Source organism: Schistocerca nitens, chromosome 2, assembly GCF_023898315.1.
Source record: "Schistocerca nitens isolate TAMUIC-IGC-003100 chromosome 2, iqSchNite1.1, whole genome shotgun sequence".
NCBI classification, from domain to species: domain Eukaryota; kingdom Metazoa; phylum Arthropoda; class Insecta; order Orthoptera; family Acrididae; genus Schistocerca; species Schistocerca nitens.
The window spans coordinates 575,465,047-575,486,890 of NC_064615.1; the positions used below are offsets into that span (position 1 = coordinate 575,465,047).

General features: G+C 40.6%; 1 protein-coding gene across 1 annotated transcript in view; it reads left to right on the top strand.

Annotated features, from left to right (window-relative positions):
• Positions 1–19,707, top strand: part of LOC126235165 (uncharacterized) — a 90,861-nt gene extending 71,154 nt beyond the window's left edge. The window contains exon 3 of the mRNA XM_049943897.1: positions 19,505–19,707. Coding sequence (XP_049799854.1) covers positions 19,505–19,707 — 203 coding nt within the window. The remainder of the gene's footprint in view (positions 1–19,504) is intronic.
• Positions 19,708–21,844: the final 2,137 nt, after the last annotated feature.

Below are 21,844 nucleotides of genomic sequence, written 5' to 3' on the forward strand. Positions count from 1 at the left end.
AATGTAGACTGGCAATGGCAAGGAAAGCGTTTCTGAAGAAGAGAAATTTGTTAACATCGAGTATATATTTAAGTGTCAGGAAGTCGTTTCTGAAAGTATTTGTATGGAGTGTAGCCATGTATGGAAGTGAAACATGGACGATAACCAGTTTGGACAAGAAGAGAATAGAAGCTTTCGAAATGTGGTGCTACAGAAGAATGCTGAAGATAAGGTGGGTAGATCACGTAACTAATGAGGAGGTATTGAAAAGGATTGGGGAGAAGAGAAGTTTGTGGCACAACTTGACTAGAAGAAGGGATCGGTTGGTAGGACATGTTTTGAGGCATCAAGGGATTACAAATTTAGCATTGGAGGGCAGCGTGGAGGGTAAAAATCGTAGAGGGAGACCAAGAGATCAATACACTAAGCAGATTCAGAAGGATGTAGGTTGCAGTAGGTACTGGGAGATGAAGAAGCTTGCACAGGATAGAGTAGCATGGAAAGCTGCATCAAACCGGTCTCAGGACTGAAGACCACACCAACAACAACATCTCTTTGGCATCATTCTTTTGAGACTGGCTTTCCTACTGTTCATTAAATACTCTTATATACATATGGGGTGTTTGTTTTAACCCGAGACGACGAAATATCTCGAAAACGACGCATCGAAAGGAAAAATGTTCTAGGTGAAAAGTTAAGAAAAGGGGACGCCTGTCTGTGCTACAACTGGCCACCTCCTAATCACTCGTCCTGCATGGACAAGGTAAAATTTGTATTTTCAAATGGGAACCCCCATGTTATTGCATATTCAGATTCTACGTCAAAAAGTACGTACTCAACCCATTGTTTTCCATTCGTGGTAGATGGAACTGTAATCGACAAATATCAAGTGTGTCCACTTTTGCAATTAAGAACCGAAGCATTTGCTTCTACATTTCATTTATGATGTAAACTAAACCTTTGTCACCTAAATTTTGATACTGAGGTTCAAAAGTTACTCGAGAGTTACAAATGTGACAGTACAGTACAAATAATATGGCTAGACCTTGTCATTTCTCGCAAATAAACTACTTGTAGGGTAACATAGTTTTCTGTTCCTATGGGACTGATTACGGTGAGTCCTAAAATCATAGGAATGCTTGATTTCGGTGGCCGCCCTCGAGCCCCGTCATCGGGCTGACTGATTTCGGTGTGTGTTTTCCCCCAACAGCCGTAACGCTCGCGCTGGCCACTGTGCGGGTGCCTGCGGATTACAAAGCACAACCACTGTAAGAAAGTAATTGTCCGAAATGATAGTGATAGGCGCACCTTACATGTAGAAGCACTGAAATCAAGCACCCGAATTGTGACAGGCAAGAGAACTCACTGAAATCAAACATCCCGATGGGAACAGAAAACTACTTCATCTACATCGTTGTTTCTGGATCACGTTAAACGTAGTTCCTTGCCAGAGACTGAAATGGCCTAATCATATTCTACGGTAAATAAGTTTTTCAACACTAGCGTAAGTTCAAACGTAACTGTCAAGCGTTATAGCACCAATGTTTACATTTACATCATAAATGGAGCGTAGAATCAAGTGCGTCAGTTCGATATTGCAAAAACAGGTACACTTGATATATGTCGATTACAGCGCCATCTACTGCGAATGGAAGACGATGGTCTGAGCAAACCGTACGTATTTTTTGTCCTAGAATCGGAATATGTGACAGAAGTGGGGGGGGGGGGGGGGGTTCCATTTGAAAACATGAAGCTGATCCCGTCCATGCAGCAGGGGTAGTTAGGAGATGACCAGTTGTAACAGAGACCGATGTGCCTTCACCTTGAACTTTTTTTTTCGTATGATGTGTCGTTCTCGAGATATTAGTAGTCTCAAGTTAAAACAAACACCCTGTATATGCACAGGTAATACAATAACCGCGAACCGTAGAGCAAGAGACCTTGCAGACGCAAAGCTATAAACTGACTTATGGATTAAATGGTGTAGAGAGCAGGTCTGTATGAAACCAGCGCATCAATAGAAATCTGCTGTAACTCTGTCAGAACAACAAAGACTAAAACTTCATCGAATAGTGGGATTTTCGTGCTGTGGTGACAACGGCTTGAACGGTGCACCACCCAGAAATTTACGCATGTCTCCGAAGAGATATGAGTTACTTCAGCTGTTCATAGCTCTTTAGGTGTACATTTTAGATGTGTTTACTAGACTTTTTGGCTTCTAGTGCCGTGTACTTTTAACTGTGTGCATTTACGCCATTAATTATGAAGCCTTTGAAAGGGCGCAGCCGACTTCCTTCCCCATTCTTCCCTAATACGATGGGACCGACGGCCTCGCTCCCCCAAATCGTCCAACCAACCGATTATGAGACATCCTGTACATCTTTTCAGTTATGCATACATTAGAGACAAACAATTACAATTAATAATTTGAATAATAATTGTAAGCAATATTAATAACAATTTCAGAAGAGTTGATAATAAGATTCGTACAGATTAATAACAGCATTAATAGCCGGTCTCTTTTGAAGCCTGAAACACCGTGACAAAAGAGAACGTTAAAATGATACTGTTACTAACAAAACAGGAAAGACACACTGTTTCGATAGAACATTTTGGACAACAGGAAGGATTCTGAGAGAAATCATAGTACAATGAGCGGCCTTAAGTATGAAAAACATATTAGTTTTGCGATAGGATGTTGAATACCATCTTTTGAAGCTGAAAGGGCGTGTGGTTCCCTTACGGATATGGGTCAGTTCGTTCTAGAACCCGATTCCTGACGTACGAAAATATTTTGAGGAATTGGTTGTGATATGGAATGGTACCAGAAGATATTATGATATTCAGAACGTGTATTTAAACTACATTCTTTATCCAGATCAGTAACAGTCAAAAATAAATAATTACTGCTTCAGCAATTGAGCAGACACTATAGTAAATAGGAACTGCGGTAGTCTCTCAGCTTATGAGCACCTGTCTTGCTGTTCGTAGGATGAAATCGTTTCGTCCAAAAGATAAACAAGACACACAAGTGTTAATCACCATTTCCAGGTAGCTGATCGCTCATATGAAAATATTAAAATATAAAATGTAACGTTATTATGGTCGAAAATTGGAAGTCCTTGCGAGTGTACAAGCATTTAAGCTCCAAAGATATTTTATGGGTAATCAAATGAAAACATGACAGATGGAAGAAAGTAAGGAAACTGTCTAGTATTTCAAAAGTAATCGCCACAACTGTTAATACATTTATCCCAATGTGAGACAAGACGGTCAATGCTTTTATGGAAAAATGTTTGCGGTTACCTACGGAACGATGATTGTACCCAGGGGTGCACCTCTTCGTTCGAAGCAAATCGACGGCCATGAATGTCTGTCCTCAGGGCACCAAAAATATGGAAATCGCTGGGGGATATATCGGGACTGTATGGAGGATGTGTAAGAGCTTTCACAGCATTTGGCCTTGTTGGAGTTTCGCAAGCAAAAAGGACTAGAATGTGGTTAGAAATCTATGTTGACAGTGTCGACAGCTTTCAGTAATCGCTATGAAGATATCTCTTTGGGGCACAGTTCGAAAAATACACCATATACCCGCATACCCAAACAGGAAGCGTTGACTGGGACATACTCTTTGAAATTCTGAGCGTAACAGGGACAAAATACAAGAAGTGAAAGGCCATTTATAATTTGTACACAAACCAGACCGCAGTTATTCGAAGAACATTAAGTAATAGCTGAGGAGAGTTTAAGGCTAGGTTGTAGCTCATATCTAATGTTATTTAGTCTGTACATGGATCAAGCAACAAAGGAAACTAGGGAGAGATCTGGAATTGCAATTAAATTTCGGGGAGAAGGATTGGAAACACTGAGGTTTGGAGACGACATAGCAATTCTGTGAGAGATGGCAAACGTCGTGAAGAGCAGTTCAGTGGATACTTCTCAAAAAGTTGTGATACGAGCACAAACAAGTAAAACTATGGCGACAGAGTGTACTCGAATTAAAACAGGCGACTCTGAGGGAATTAGATTAAGAAATGAGACACTAAATGTCTAAGATGAGGTTTGTTATTTGGGCAGAAAAGTTACTGATGGTGGCTGAAGTATAGAGGACGTAAAATGCAGACTGACAATAGCAGGAGAAGTGTTTATGAAAAACGGGAATTTGTTAACCCCAAATGTAAACTGAAGTCTCAGGAAGACTCTTCGTAAGATATTTGTCTGAAGAGTAGCAGATTTCAGGATGTCAGGACAAACGTAAACGTTAAACGGTTCAGACGTGAAGAGAATAGAAGCTTTTGAAATGTGGTGCAACAGAAGAATGTTGAGAATTAGACTGAATAACTAATGACGAGATACTGAATCGAAATGAGCAAATAGGAAATTTATGACACAACGTGATTTGAAAAAAAGGATCAGTTGATAGGACACGTCCTGAGGCATCAAGGATTCGTTAATATGATAGTGAAGGGAAGTGGGGAGGGTAAAAAGTGTAGAGAGAGACTTGAATACAGATACAAATTCAAACCGAAGTAGATTTCAGTAGTTATGCTGCTATGAAGAGGCTTTTATAAGATGTTCTAGGTTAGAGAGGTGCATTAAGCCAGTCTTGGCACTCAAGTTCACAAAAGAACCAAAATTATCTATAAGGTCAGAACTACATCCCTTAGTGAAAATGATAAGTTTGATAATCTGTAATTCGGTTTGAAGGGCAGACTCAAATACTGGAAGTGATATGAGGCGCACCATAGTATGGAAAGTTGCATTTTTTTGAATCTGTGGATGCTAGGAGCGTGCAGGAATTACAGCATTCGTACCTTTTATTTTTCTGTAAAGGGTAAGTAAGTATTTATTTCCACTAATGTTTATATTAAGGCCCTAGAAATTCCTGGAGGGACCTCACAGCTCCATTATGATCTGTGTTAATTACGTTGGAAATTCAACTGTTGTAGAAAAGTATTAAATAGTCTAGTAATACCAGTCTCTAATCACTGCAAACTATAATTTTGCTTCTCATTGACTCCGTCTGTAAGAAAACTTGTTCAAAAGTACTCATGAAAATTTTAGATAAGACTAAGAGGGGAACCCAGAACTAGATCTTCAATCTGTTTACCATAAGTGTACTCAAACAGGAAACACGTGGGCGTGCTGAAAAATAATGTCTTCAAATTTTTATGTGTATACTCTTAAAGCTTTTTAAATAAAACAGCCGTTATTAACATTCTAAATCTGTATCATTCATATCTATATATTTATTTCTCAACATAGACACCACGGCGATGAACGCATTTCTCCCAGCGGGAGACTAGTTTGCTGATACCGTCACTGTAGAATGCTTGAATTCGTTGAGAGACCCACAACATCACCTCAGCTACACCGCTTCAACTCTATCAAATCGAAGTCCTCGAAGATGTTTTTTAAGTTTTTTAAACAGGTAAATATCGGATGGGGTCAAGTCGGTGCTGTGTGGAGGATGACTGACGACAGCGAGCCCTGCAGGTGTCTCAGTGCTCGTGTGTGGTGTGGACTTGTCATGCTGAAGGAGAGGGTGCTCCACGTGTGTTCGAACTATTTGAATTCAAAACGTGATTACATCACACTGTTTCACATGCACAGATACAGTTACATTACACACCGCCATGTTACAGGTCTGCGTTACAATTCGGATACAAATGAAGAATGTTAAATACGCTTGTTTTATTTAAAAAATCTTAAGAGTTTTTGTATAAGTAATCGGAGGCCTCACTTTTCAGCATGCCCTCGTAATTCTGTTTTACGCACGTCTGAGTAGCAGTGATTATGTTGTGTAATACTGTAGTATTTAATTTAGATTGTTGTAAAAGATCTGTTGAAATGTTTATACACTTATCAGGGTATCATCAGTAAGTAAGCAAGTGACGTCAAACAATTCTAGGTTAGAACTCGATGGAACCAATATGTCTTTAATTTTATCAACAAGACATATGGAATTTCTAGTATCAGTTCTATCTTATGTAGTAACACAGCCTTCTCGCTAGTATGTCACAAGGTGTGCAGGTGGATAACACTATTGAGTGTAATTGAATGCAATATTTATGTAATTTACGCAAGGAAGATGACCTAGCAGCCATGGACTCATTTTATTAAGCATGCGGGTATTGGTTTTTGATATAATACTTTTACAAGATTTGACAGCGGTTCTTACTTGATTATAAAAAGCTGGAGTCAGATTGTAACACCAATATCGATTGTAACTATAAAGTGGTTGTTCTTTACTAATGAAGCTCATTGAATTGTCAGAAGGAAAGTGGAACTTTGTAATATGTATTATGGAAACTAAAATAATGTTTAGAAATAATGAAACTTTATAAAATATGTATGTTCAGAAAGAGAAATTGTACTTTGAATGCTGGTTCATGCTTATTGAATGTATATTGTATAGTATAAGAGATGTAGGCAACCCCTCCGCTACGGAAGTGGCCTGGCGCACGTTAAAAGGTGGTTTTGGCGGTCGACCTGGGCAGCTACTAGGTAGGCATGCTACGCAGTCAGTGGATAGACGTAGTACGGTTAACATTGAGGGTGCCAAGTAAGGCATTTGAAAGCCAATTTACATTGAAATTGCCTCGGATGTGGTTTCGGCTGTCGTATGGTGGACTTGTTATTATGAAATGGCTCTAAAACGAGGATAATACGTAGCCAAGAAGAATTTATAAAGAGCATTCATCATCAAGTGTGTGAGACCAGATAGCCGCCGCTTGCTTGCCACCACTATTGCGCCACTGCTCCGCCGACGTCAGGAGCTCAGATATGTATCACAGTATGAACCAGTATGTTTGTGTGATTGTTTTTCAATAATAATTCTACATCTACATCTACTTTTATACTCCGCAAGCCACCCAACGGTGTGTGGCGGAGGGCACTTTACGTGCTACTGTCATTATCTGCCTTTCCTGTTCCAGTCGCGTATGGTTCGCGGGAAGAACGACTGTCTGAAAGCCTCCGTTCGCGCTCTAATCTCTCTAATTTTACATTCGTAATCTCCTCGGGATGTATAAGTAGGGGGAAGCAATATATTCGATACCTCATCCAGAAACGCACCCTCTCGAAACCTGGACAGCAAGCTACACCGCGATGCAGAGCGCCTCTCTTGCAGAGTCTGCCACTTGAGTTTATTAAACATCTGCGTAACGCTATCACGGTTACCAAATAACCCTGTGACGAAATGCGCCGCTGTTCTTTGGATCTTCTCTATCTCCTTCGTCAACCCGATCTGGTACGGATCCCACACTGATGAGCAATACTCAAGTATAGGTCGAACGAGTGTTTTGTAAGCCACCTCCTTTGTTGATGGACTACATTTTCTAATCACTCTCCCAATGAATCTCAACCTGGTACCCGCCTTACCAACAATTAATTTTATATGATCATTCCACTTCAAGTCGTTCCGCACGCATACTCCCAGATATTTTACAGAAGTAACTGCTACCAGTGTTTGTTCCGCTATCATATAATCATACAATAAACAGTGATACAAACACGTGTTTGAACCTTAAAATTGTCCTGATCATGAAACCAATGCAGAGTCCCATTCTCAATGAGTAGGAACCGAGTATCCTGTTTCTAATTAATTAATGGTTTGCTTCTGTACTAAATGTACTTAAGTTCAGTGCCAAAGTGTGTAGTGTTACCGTAAAAGTATCTGCTTCACAGGCAATGGATAAGACATACAAACTGAACCTATATGAAGAGTAATCTTGCTTTGATTATTACCATGAACTAAGTTCTGAAGTTGATTGAACTTAATATTTAAATTACTTGCTTTAAAGTATGAACATCTAAACTATTTCAAGTATTGTCATAAATCAATATTGGCAAACTGCAGTTTGTTTCTGAAATAGTCACAGGATTTGCCTGTAAAGACAGTTTCAGTTTATGGGTCCCACTATATTCTTTTATATTATAAGAAAGATAAACTAAATACTGCTTTCGCTAAAGATATCTGAAGCATTTTCATAAACTTGTGAGTATTAAAAGTGTCTGTGTAATGTTATTTAATATCATTTGAGGTGTCTGTATGCTAGTTAAACTAGGACTCTTGTCATGCCCAATTTTAATCTTGTGAGGTCTTTAGTAACATCTTAGTGTTGAGTTAGTTATTGATTGCACACGGAACTATTGTTACTATGAGTGAAATAACTTTTAAATTTCCTATGATTGCTGATTCGTGTAAATAGTAACTACTGCTACCCACTACTCAGTTCGTCCGGTAGACGTGTGTATTCATTGCACTATTTAATAGGAGTATTAATGAAAGTCAGTTTAATAACACATTTTCATGTTTCGTGAAACATAATGTTTCAAATTATGATGCCTAATTAGGCTTTCGACCGTTTGTTAATTCATTTGTATGCATTTACTACTTTCATTATCCTCAAAATAAAGCCTTTCAGTTTTCTGTTAATTGCCATTGATACGAAAGTAATGTTCGATACCTTCTATTCATTAGGCAAACACACGGTCAAACATTTCAAAATTCCTCTCAGAGGGTAATGCTAGCTTTCAGGCGAGTGTCATACTTGGCACTAACCTGCAGCCTACGTGTTATGTAAAGAATGAAGTTCAGAACTGCCAAGATACTAGTTAATGTCGCTACTTTAATGTAGCTACTAACGTACAGCAAAACTAAACTCTATGATTAGCCGTATTTGGTAGAATGACCTTTTGGAAGTTATCATCTTCTTAAACCTGCTTAACATATAAATTTCACTGGGCGAGACTGCATCATTACCGGAAGCAGAACTTTTTAAATCGTAGACTACCAAATGGTCGCGTAAATGACATTCCCTAACGCGAGCTCAGTGTCTACCTTTAATACTACTGTTTATCAGAGACTGTGCAGGATGAGTCATCTATCATTCCCTTATTTAACACCAATACTCATCAGTACTGTAGGCGCAAGCGAACTTGACACTCCGCACGGTATATGCCGAGAGCTGTGGATCATGTTATATTGTGTAACCCCTTATGGTCGCTCCCAACTGCCAAAGCAGAGGGTCAAGTCAGACTGCACTTACAGCATTAATCGTTATATTTCGTAAGTTCTTGATTTGGTCAGCGAACAGTTCCTTGTGAACAGGTAAGGGAGCAGACTTTTCGTTTGTTCACTGTAATAGTTTTTCTTTTATACACAGATATATTTCCCGGAAAACTTCACATACGTCTTCACGCACTTTTCCATCAAAGCTATCGAAGTCACACCGGTAATACGCATAGGATAAACATTTAAACACGAACTTACTTTTTATCACAGACTCTGTACTAGTTTCGCATTTCTTTCATCCACGCTCTCCTGTGTCTCTTGATAGCCTTCTTTGCAGCTAATGAGATACACCTAGATTTAGTCTTGATGTATTTTGGAAGTATGTTCCGGTATAAACATTCCTTGTTCGACAAAATGTTATGTTGTGTAGCCGTTAGCTTTTGTTTCAATAATCGGTAATTTCCAAGAATGATCGCCTATCGAAGTCGCTGTGTCCAAACGATACATATTGAACATGCGATCGTAAATCGATCATGCGCCTCTGGTGGCAGGCGTTATGATCAATTATTTGTGATCGTCATTTTTATCTGTTTTCCGTCGTTACCTTAGTTGCTCTAAATTACATATCTCAGAGTAATATTTGTGAGTTGTAAGGGAAACCCAGATGATTTATGTCGGTAGTGAGGGGATGTCTGGTGTTCCTGACTTTTCTTCGGCGGGTTCTCTCACATGGAAAAATCTAATTGCATGCTTATCCCCCATAGAAAATTGTTCGACTTTTTGTCGCAAATATGGAGTACTACCGGACGACGAAAGAAGGGACTGTATAGACTGTGGTGGTGGGAGGTGTGTAAAACGTCCTAAGAACAGTTACCATGCGTAAATACCGTCACAATTGCATTGCGGGCAGTGCGGAAAACGAACGATTATAAGGAAGAATACATGGTTCGACTCTTCCAAATTATCCATCCAGACCAGCGTAATGGCCTTTCACATGACGACAAAACCGAAAACGAGTAAGGTAAGTCGTGTCCTTTGTAAGTACAAGTATTTTTGTAACGCTCTTATTTTGTCGTTGCTGTAGTGACCACCGTAACCATACTCATAACGCCCTCCACCAGAATCGCATGATCGATTTACGATCGCACGTTCGATATGTATGGTTTGAACCACGTGACTTCGATAGATAATCATTCTTGGAAATTACCCAATAATCTGTAATACACGATAACTGCACTTTGTCAGCACAGTTTGTAACATTAAATGAATTTTACCTCTGCCGTTCATCGTGATAATAATATTAAAAAGGAAACACTTTCCTGATGTTCTGCAAAATATTTGATCACAAACAGGCTTTCAGCTTCTCAGAGCCTCGTGACGTGACAACTGAATGTCGCAGCCACAGATAGACTTGCAAAGATATTACAGATACAGACACAAACAATGATAGATACAGAATGTTTAGAAAGGGAAGTTTTACTTTTCATGTAACACCGGAATTGTTACATTTAACAAAAAACTAAAGGTTCTTATGTTATGTAGAAACGGTTACATTTAAAAAACCATTAATCAGAATTTGGTGTTGTGCATTTGCATAACTAAATTTAATCCAACAGAAAATGGAAATTGTGTTTATCCATTTAAAAATAAGCTGAAATTCTGTGCAAAATTTTTCCTGATTTCAAGTATTTCTAGCAACTGAAAATTTAGTTAATTGATGAACAATATTACTTGTAACGAGTTCTACAGTAAGAAAAAGGGACCTTAATTTTTACAGAAGTAATTGCTTTTGCCATGCGTCGGTCCCGGATTTTCACAACACTGAAGTCAACGATTGTATAGGATGTCAGCGACAATGTTTCATCGATTCTAAACTTGTGATTAGTCTCTTGCCTGATATCCTCTGCTTCAAGACTTTCTTTTTCTCAAGGAATTGTAGACAACAGGCTACTGCGTCACATACTCGGCATGGTACTAACTCTGGCGATTGTTCCACGACGACACAAGCTAACGACACATTTTTGAATCAAGTCTATCATATTAACGGCACGAATACTTCTGTATACGACACTCTTGATATTTATTAACCTTCAAATTCTGTAGAAATACCAGTCTGGTAACCGGTAAAGAACAGCGTTTTGGGGCTATTAGAGAAACCATACAAACATGACAATAATCATTGAGTACCGCACTCTTACATTGTGCACACATGAATACGAAGATAACAATTTTGAAAATCGTAACACGACTCGGTGGCACTAGTCCGTGTGCGGTCGTGTGCTGCAGCCTTACTGACAGAGAATTCGTAATAGTAAGTTCGGTGAAAATGTTCTTTCCACGGCAAACAACACTGAGGTTTAGCTTTGAGAAAAGTAATGCGTATGCATCTCGTTTCTCAAATGGTTCAAATGGCTCTGAGCAACATGGGACTTAACTTCTGCGGTCATCAGTCCCCTAGAACTTAGAACTACTTAAACCTAACTAACATACGGACATCACACACATCCATGCCCGAGGCAGGATTCGAACCTGCGACCGTAGCGGTCGCGTGGTTCCAGACTGTAACGCCTAGAACCGCTCAGGCATCTCGTTTCTCGTTTTGGAACTTGCTAATAAAGTAGACTGCATGACAAGAAATTTCTATGTGTTCAAATGGACAATATTTTAAAAATTGTACTTGCGAAACGTATCAGTGCTAGAGTCTGTGAATAACAGCACAAAATACTAAAGGTACCGGTAAATTTAATCACGATGATCGTTCGCTAAGCAGAACTGCAATTACTTAATATGCTGATTTATCTTTACAATCAATGAGAATATAAAATTTGTCATTTGAAATTCCCTATACAGGATGGTCCATTTCAGGAATGTTATTGTCCACAGACCATTGGCTCACAGATGCAGTGCGTTGTCTTGTTGATGCTGAAAGGAGTATATTGGGGCACATTTGTATGTGGCACCTGAATATGATTTTATAAACGATGTATGTCTTTGATAGGTTTTATATCGCTAACCATGTGAGACCGCAGACCCAGACATTCTGCTTCTGGTCTGAAATTGTTATAGTGTTCGAGTAAGAGAGCTCTGGGCGCTCAGTTGTAGGTAGCTGTCCGTGGGGGAAAGAAGATGGAGTAGGCAGTTTTTGTTGTGTGCTGTCTGAAGCCACCAGGTGTTAGATTAATTTATGTATGTCAATATTGTTGAACTTGGAAGTAGCTTCTTTTTAACTCCCTACGCAAAGTCTTTGTGCTTGCTAGGCTGTTGGTAGCACTTTCGAGATCACCAGTGTTTCCTTTCGCCTATTCCATGCTATTTTATACAACCACCCTCCGCAGTTTTCGCCGGCCCCATCCGTCAGTACGTGAGGTCTGCCTGGTCTGAGTTAGCTGTGGTTGTTTCTTCTCGTTTCCGCTTCACAGTTACATCACCAAGAGTTGACTTGGGCAGCATTAGAATGGTCCATAAGTCCCTGTTAGATAAGTTACTCGGGTGACATCCAGTGACTAGTCACGTTCGAAGTCACTGACACGCAAGCCTCCAGGTGACAGACACTCAGATCGGGACGAAACGTTCTATGTTGATAGAGAAGACCGATTTAGTTCATACTGTAAGTTGTCGTCGAGTAGAGCATGCTTAAACGGTAGTTAAAAGTATCACTAGACATACGGAGCACAGGAATAGCTTATCTGTGAGTGAAGATATCGTAGTTGCCGCGCGGGTAGAGCGTTCACACCCCACTGATGACAATTTCTTTCAACTGTTTACACATGAATCTGCTATATGGTAGAATATTTTACCGACATGTAAAATGATTATTAGGAGTTTGTGCCAATGTTATTTTGCCAGTCTCGTTTCGCTTCGTTAGTTGAACGTTGTGTACTTTTTTATTGATCTTATTCTTTTGTTTATTCTTAATTGTTATGATTGCTACTTCTTCCTCACGCCTGATGCAATTGTTTCTTTACTTTTATGTTCTGACTGTATATTCTGTGAAACTACAAATGTACTCTAGAGGTTTACTACTTTCAAAGAAACGAAGCCAAAGGTGAATGCCGAGAGAACATTGCTTAAACTACAAACACCCCTTTTACGTGTCATAAACACATTGCCCCATATAAAACTTTCACGCATGATACAGTTTAAAAAAAAACATTTAACGTAACTCGGGTTCGAACACGGAACCTACATTATATAACGAGACTCCAACGTCCTACCAAGTTTGCCACGGAAGCAACAGACCGTCACACCGACGGTTGTAATTTTCTTCTCCTCTGTAGTTCTGGCATTACTTTTAATTAACGTTTACACCCGTTCTGCTGGACGACGGTTCATAGAAAGAACTAAATCGGAGTTTTGGTTGATAATTAATCGACATACAACGTTTGGTACCGATCTGAGTGACTGACATCTGGAGGCTTGCGTGTGAGCTGTCCTTACTGTGACATTCTGCTGTCATTGCTCCGCTACTGTCAACGCTGCATTCAAAGCCTCCTTTTGTTCTATCGCGTCCAGTTCTCGAGACATCTAATGGTCAACTCTGTATTACGCATGGGTGTCCGGAAAGTTTTGACCGGATGCTGTATGTATGATAAAACTAAATGGAATCAGTATAGCCAGAGAGGGTTTGCAGAGGCATATTCCGTCCTATCTGCGGCCAGAGACCGTATCCAGCGTACGAAAATTAGCCTCCTCCTTGTTTAGCTCGCAACTCAGCTGTACATCTGTGGATTCTTGTGATCGCAGAAAGCCCGTACAACTTCCTAGTGGCAATGGATACCAGTGAAGAAGTCCGTACGCATCAATTTTGTCAAAGCGAAATGAAATCATTGCACCGCAGTCCAGTCAAGAGGATAAAGGGAAAAGAGTAGACTAAACGGATAATGCAGTGACAACAAGTTAAGTGGAAATAGTCAGCATATCAAAGCCACCTATACCAAAAACTGACAGGAATAATATGGAACAAAAGCGCCAAGAAAATTCAAATGAACAAACAGAAACGAAAAAGAGATCTAGTAGACTACAATAAACTGCAGAGACTCGGTAACGAATTCAAGAAGTGAGAGTGACATGCAATTTTGATCGAGAAATAAACGAGTAGTCATAATTAAGAATATGGAAAAGGAAATGATGGGCACACTTGTGAGGAACAAACACTTAACAGACGAAATATTACCATGAAACTCGAGTGAACGGAGATCAGGATATAATTCAGTTTTAGGACTGCGTAACAAAGGAGCTCCTTGCGGCTTGTGATGCAGGAAACAACGCCGTGCCACAACCGAAAAAGCTGGCCTCACATTTAGCTACCAGAGAAACATCCAGAAGCAGACTGCGGACAGCGTGATCACAGGAACAAGGAAAGACTGTGAGAAAGGATACTGTCAATCCCGGTGGAAACAAAAAGAAACGTATGGCTGAAAACAAAGGTAAGATACACGTATCAGCTGACGTTCTGCACGCACAAGAAAATGAGAACGAGTGACGAGTAAGTGACTTTCAAAAATATGGATCCTGGGCAGGTGAAGTTCCAGACTCGCTGCGAGTTTTTAAATATCTTTTTTCTATTTTTTATTTATCTTACAATACACCAGAATTTAATGGAGCAGACCTACAACACCATAACAACAAATGAAAAACAGCTCTTGAGTGAACTGAAAATATCATTAGTTGCTGATTTTCTTTATTGCTATACTGTTGTCATAGCTCTCTTACAAGAAGTTTGGACAGAGGAAATCTAGGCGATGGGTTAAAAATCTAACCCGAACATCGCTACGACTGATTGTAACGGGACAGGAATATCAGTGTGAGTAGAAATTACGTTCTCTGAAATGATCAGTTAGAATCAGGCCACGGAATATCTGGAAGTCTTTTTGACTTGGCAGTGTTGACGTTGTATGCCCTGTTCGAATTATCGAACAATTACACCTGTCTGATATACTACCGAAGTTATGATTATGTCTTTCAAAATAGACTTCGCCAACTTGTAGACAGGGAGCCACCTGTAGAACAAACTGGATTTTGTAAAGGAAGAGGAACCAGAGTCCTAGATGACGAAGATAGCTGTCATTTGTAAGAGTCGGGTGCTTCTTGTGTTTTTGTTTCCGAAGAAGATTTTGGGTGAAAGCTAAATGTGTCCCAGTCTCTTCATGGAGCCTGTCTGCTACTCAATGTGTCATCTTTACGGTGAGCAGCAATCTATCCTTTTATAATTGACAGATATAATAAACATAAATCAAACCGTAAAACAAGGATGTCCCTTATACATGATGATGTTAACGATAGCCATGGACAGACTTTTGTCAGCAGTAAAAGACGAATGTCACCATTAACCATCTTTGTCTTACATCTTATGCAGGTGACGTCGGAAGAGCAGTGAAGAACCACGAAGCTCTAACGAAAGTCGTGAAAATACTGTACAATTACAGCTTCGCATCAGTTGAATAAGTTAATTGCCACAATACCAAGTTTCCTATAGTAGGAGCTGTTTTAAGAGATAGTAAGAGCTAAGAGACAAAAACATTTCACAATGAAGGTAGGTAGTATCAGGAGTCACACCGGGGTTCGGTATTAGGTCTTATACTCTTTTAATTGTATGTAGATGATGTGTCATCAGTCTCGTCCTATTGCAAGTACCACATGTTCGCTGATGATCTCCAATCATATCTAAGTGAAAAACCTATAGAGCTGAAGACAGCTATCGAGAATCTCAGTACCGACCTATGTGCTCTATCAATATTCGTGCAGGATATAGAGTTAAAGCTAACCCACCCAAAAACCAAGCGGTTCTGGTTGGCCATTCTAGGCTCGTTATCCCGAAATATCGGGAATCCCTGGCATCTTTAACCCTAAATGGGATAAACATCCACTACTCTCCTTCAGGAAAGAGTCTAGGAGTAGTAAAACAAACATAGTCCGAACAGGACATGAAGGCTCGACGGTACCGACCGGCCACCGTGTCCTCATCAGACCTTAGGCGTCAGCGGATGCGAATACGGAGGGGCATCTGTTCAGCACATCGCTCTCCCGGCCGTTGTCAGTTTTCGTGACCAGTGGCGCTACTTCTCAGTCAAGTAGCTCCTAAATTAGCCTCAGAATGGCTGAGTGAATCCCGCTTGCCAACAGTGCTCGGCAGATCCGGACGGTGACCCATCCAAGTGCTAGCCAAGCCCAACAACCCTTAACTTCGGTGACCTGACGGAAACTGGTGTTCGCACTGCGGCAAGGCCGTTGGCGTCCAGGAGTAATAATAGATGAAAATCTAAATTGGATTCTGCACGTGACTGTAATGTGCAAGAAGGGATCAGCATTTCTCCATGCTTTACAAAAATATAAAAAGATCTTCCTTTTAGACTTGAAAAAGAAATTTGTACAACACTTATACTTCCAGTTAGTGATTACAGCGATGTTATACTGCAAGGCCTTTCACGGGAAAGCTCACGGCGCCCGGACCTAATTATGAGTACTTGTATACGTTTCATTTGTGGTGTTAGACTTTCTGACAACATTTCTCCATGATATGCACAGCTATGCTGGTTGCGTGCAGACAAGAGCAGAGATTTCCGTAGCCTCCGTCTTCTCTACTGACATATCAATGAACACTGTCCTAGACCTAAATGCTCTTGTCTGAATAACACGACAGAAGCACCCGTTCGCATCACTGCAAAATCCTTTCTGACCCACTCCATCGTTCAGCTGCCTTCTCGAAGTCCTTGTCAGTAGCACGAACCCGAGCCTGGAAAAAGCTCCCGTATTACATTAAAGAATTCCAGCCCAGAAGACTGGTAATGACATATCTGCTAAAGCAACAATAATATTATCATTGTCCCTCTACACACGTTACCCTTGGTCACTCCTTTTTCCAATCTGATCTTCCTCATGATCCCAGCATTCTTATCCTATGTAGTCTCCTTAAATTTCCTTTTCCCAAGACTCGCTATGTCAGAAAGCAGCTACTTTGGAGAAATATAATTTCTTCTTATATCTGCCACTATCATTATCGTTATTAATGTCACAATTATTGTCATTATTATTATTATTATTTCTTTACTTTCTCAGACGTTAAGTCTGGTTAAGAATGGAAAGTGACGCGGACCTTGATCAAGCGTCACTTCCTATTAACTGTACGGTATGTGTTATATTGCATTTAGGAACTTTCGGGTAATTGAACATGTATCAATAATTACGGATTTCTGTAGTTGTATATATATGGTTGGATGTAGCTGTATTGCATTGGTGTACTGGTGGATATTGTGTGGTATGACTCCTGTAGTTGATAGTATAATTGGTATGATGTCAACTTTATCCTAATGCCACATGTCCTTGACTTCCTCAGCCAGTTGGATGTATTTTTCAATTTTTTCTCCCGTTTTCTTTTGTATATTTGTTGTATTGGGTATGGATATTTCGATTAGTTGTGTTAATTTCTTCTTTTTATTGGTGAGTATGATGTCAGGTTTGTTATGTGGCGTTGTTTTATCTGTTATAATGGTTCTGTTCCAGTATAATTTGTATTCATCATTCGCCAGTACATTTTGTGGTGCATACTTGTATGTAGGAACTTGTTGTTTATTATTATTATTATTATTATTATTATTATTACTACTATTATAACCATTAAGGCTACAGCTGCAGTAGCAAAAGCAATGCCACTATTAATTTTATTAGTTCAAATAGCCATTTTGGACACTCATATCAATTTACTACTAGTTGTCCTGAGACTGGTTTGATGCAGCTCTCCATGCTACTCTATCCTATGCAAGCTTCTGTAAGTAGGCTGTTTAGGTTTTTTTATTGGTAAAGCCACGTAGCGCTCTGTACGAAAATCACTGGCTGTGCTGTGTGCAGCCTATGGCTGGTTTGCATTGTTGTTTGCTATTGTAGTGTTGGGCAGCTGGACGTTAATTGCGCGTAGCCGTCAGCAGTGGTGGATGTGGGGAGAGAGATGGCGGAGTTTTGCGAGCGGATGATCTGGACGTGTGTCCATCAGAGACAGTAAATTTGTAAGACTGGATGTCATGAACTGATATATATATTATGACTTTTCAACACTATTAAGGTAAATACATTGTTTGTTATCCATCAAAATCTTTCATTTGCAAACGATGCCTATCAGTAGTTAGTCACTTCAGTAATTAGACTCTTTTATTTAGCTGGCAGTATTGGCGCTCGTTGTATTGCAGTAGTTCGAGTAACGAAGGTTTTTGTGAGGTAAGAATTCATTAAAGGTATAGGTTATTGCTAGTCAGGGCCATTCTTTTGTAGGGATTACTGAAAGTCAGATTGCGTTGCGCTAAAAATATTGTGTGTCACTTTAGTGAATGTCTGAGTACGTTCAGTTTTGCTCAGCTGTTTGAAAATCAAATACCATAAGATGTTTATCAGCACAGTAATTCATTAATTTTTCTAAGGGGACGTTGCACTTCTTCATCTCCCAGTACCTAGTGCAGCCTACATCCTTCTGAATCTGCTTAGTGTATTCATCTCTTGGTCTCCCTTTACGATTTTTACCCTCCGCACTGCCCTCCAATACTAAACTGGTGATCCCTTGATGCCTCACAACATGGCCTACCAACCCATCCCTTCTTCTGGTCAAGTTGTGCCACAAACTCCTCTTCTCCCAATTCTATTCAATACCTCCTCATTAGTTTTGTGATCTACCCTCCTAATCTTCAGCATTCTTCTGTAGCACCACATTTCGAAAGCTTCTATTCTCTTCTTGCCTAAACTATTTATCGTCCATGTTTCACTTCCATACATGGTTACACTCCATACATATACTTTCAGAAACGACTTCCTGACACTTAAATCTATACTCGATGTTGGCAAATTTCTCTTCTTCAGAAACGCTTTCCTTGCCATTCCCGGTCTACATTTTATATCCTCTCTACTTCGACCATCATCAGTTATTTTGTTCCCCAAATAGCAAAACTCCTTTACTACTTTAAGTGCCTCATTTCCTAATCTAATTCTCTCAGCATCACCCGACTACATTCCATTATCCTTGTTTTGCTTTTGTTGATGTTCATCTTATACCCTCCTTTCAAGATACTTATAATTTTTAATAGTAATGTAACGTAAGTTCAAAATGGTTCAAATGGCTCTGAGCACTAAGGGCACTTCACTTCTGAGGTCATCAGTCCCCTAGAACTTAGAACTACTTAAGCCTAACTAACCTAAGGACATCACACACATCCATGCCAGAGGCAGGATTCGAACCTGCGACTGTAGCAGTCGCGCGGTTCCAGACTGTAGCGCCTAGAACCGCTCGGCCACCCTAGTCGGAGTAACGTAAGTAATGGAAATGTGCGATAATAATAAAAAGATGGTTTAGTGGTTAAGAACCAGATTACGGTTCCAAAGCTCTCGGGTTCGATCCCCGGTCAGCGGTGGACGGTCACCTGACCGCTTGGAATCAGTTCTACACCATCTACAAGGCTCGAAAGCGGGCCTTGTGGTCTTCTAAGGCGGTGACTAATACTGTAGTGATATCGCATATTTTGGTTATAGCTTTACAGCAGTCTCTACTGGTAGCAGAAGTGAGGAGAGTCGCCACGAGCAGACGGGCCAGCAGTGCAGCAGTAGCAGCAGCAGCAGCAGCAGCGGGCGCCGGCCCAGTACGAGCCGCGATGCGCCGGCTGGGCGCACATCCTGCAGCGCATCCTGGTGTCCGGTGGCGGTCCCGGCCGGTACCGTACTCCGGGTCCCGTTAGCAGCACGGCCGCAGCCGCAGACACACCGACCGTGCTCGTTAATCGCCGCCTCGCGCTCCCACCTCCCCTCCCCTCCTCCCTCAACCCCCCCTCCCCATCCCCTCCCCTGTCTTCACTTCCTCAACGCCCCGCCGGCGGCGTTCTGTTCCGATAGGGGGCTCCCTAGGAACTTCTCAAGGAGAACTCTTTACCACAAAAACAAGTCAGTAACATTTAACTATTTAGCATTTTATTTTAATGTTCCCTCTCCTTATCCAGTCAAGGCCTGAAGCAGTGGTCATGAAAAAGTCGTTTGAGCCATCCAAGGAAGCTCTTAGTTTACACTCTTCGACAATGTGCTGGATGGTCTCGTTCGGTGGTCCACAGTCACATCTTGGGCTGGGACCCTTAGCCCATCTGTGCAGGTCTTGTTCGAAAGTGGTTTATATTCTGCCACCATTGCGAAGATATCCACTTCAGGTGGAGGCTTAGTAGTCCAGATTTCGTGCATTATGCTCTCAGTCGTGAAGCTGCTATCAGCAAGCTGCTGGGGAAGTAGCAGGGGTGGATTTCTGGAACGAAGCGGATTTGTTCTCAACTCGGGAATATCCTCTTGGATGGGAAGTTGAAGATTATTCATTTTTTTATATTATTCGTCAGTGCTTCTAGTCTTCTCAACAAAGACGGAGGTGTGTGACAGACTGATGGACGCCAGCATTCGGGAGTAGTTCCTATGCCATCACAAATGATTCTCGTTATTATATTCAGCTGTCTATCTTATTTACCTGAGATCTGTTGAAACACGCCAGAGCACAATACTCAGCCGTAAAAAACACTAAAGTGGCTCTAAGCACTATAGGACTTAACGTCTAAGGTCATCAGTCCCCTAGAACTACTTAAACCGAACTAACCTAAGGACGTCACACACATCCATGCCCGAGGCAGGATTCGAACCTGCGACCATAGCGGTTCCAGAATGAAGTGCCTAGAACCGCTCGGCAAAAAACACTAAACTGAAAAGTTCCAACTGTATTTGCTGGTGCTCCCCAGCTAGTACTGAAGAGTTCCTGAATAAGGTTGTTTCGCGTGCTTAATTTCCAAGAATTTTTTCCTAGATGTTTCCTGAAAGATAGCTTCCTATCGAGAGTCATTCCAAGAAAATTTCGTTGAGTCTGGTAGGGGAGCACTGCGTCGTTCATATGAACCTCTAGTTTATAATATGCCGCTTTGTTGTTTAAGTGGAAACTGTTGACTTCGGTTATAGAGACATTAGATGATTCTTCATATGGTGAAATGTTTACGTGTTTTGTTGAGACAATCAGTTAGCGTGCTTACAGCACTTCTGAACTGTTTGCGCTGACCGCAGATGCTACCTCGTCAGCATATCCAAACTTCTTTTAGCTGGTTTCAGGTAGTCCATTAATTAATTCCCCTTCTTTGCTTATGAAATTACTCTGCACTGTTTGTAAGCGTCCGACTGAGAGAATGTTATTGATTAGTCTCAAAATGATTTGGCAGGGGATGACTGAGATCAGCTTATATACGAACCCTTCCTTCCATTAACAATTAAACACCATGTGAATCTGTCAATCGAAACAATCTTTGTCAGTTACGATTAGCACCTTGTCAGCAGCATAAACTTGACATAAATTTATCTTGAGATCATTTAAGTAGCTATTTCTGCGGCTATACTTTTCGTCTATGGCGAACCCAAACAACACTAACCTGCAGTTGAGACTGTCATCTTACTCTACGTGGAGTACACGAAGTAAGACAGTTAAAATGTGTTTATGAATGTAACACCAGAATGAATCTTTTGCTCTACAGTGCAGTGTGCGCTATTTTGACTCTTCCTCGCAGATACAATTTCTACTCGGCATGAGGAATGGCATCTTGCTTTCATTGTAGAAAAATGTAAATTAATGCAGATGAGCAGAAAAAAACGATCCTGTCATATTCGAATACAGCACAAGTAGGGTGCTGCTTGACACAATCACATCGATTAAATATCTAGGTGTAACGTTGCAGTGCGATATAAAATGGAATGAGCACATCACACTAGTCGTAGTGAAAGCGACTGCTCGATTTAATTTTTTGGGGAGTATTTTGGGAAAAAGCAGCTAATCCATAAAGGAGACATATTCTTGAATACTGTTGG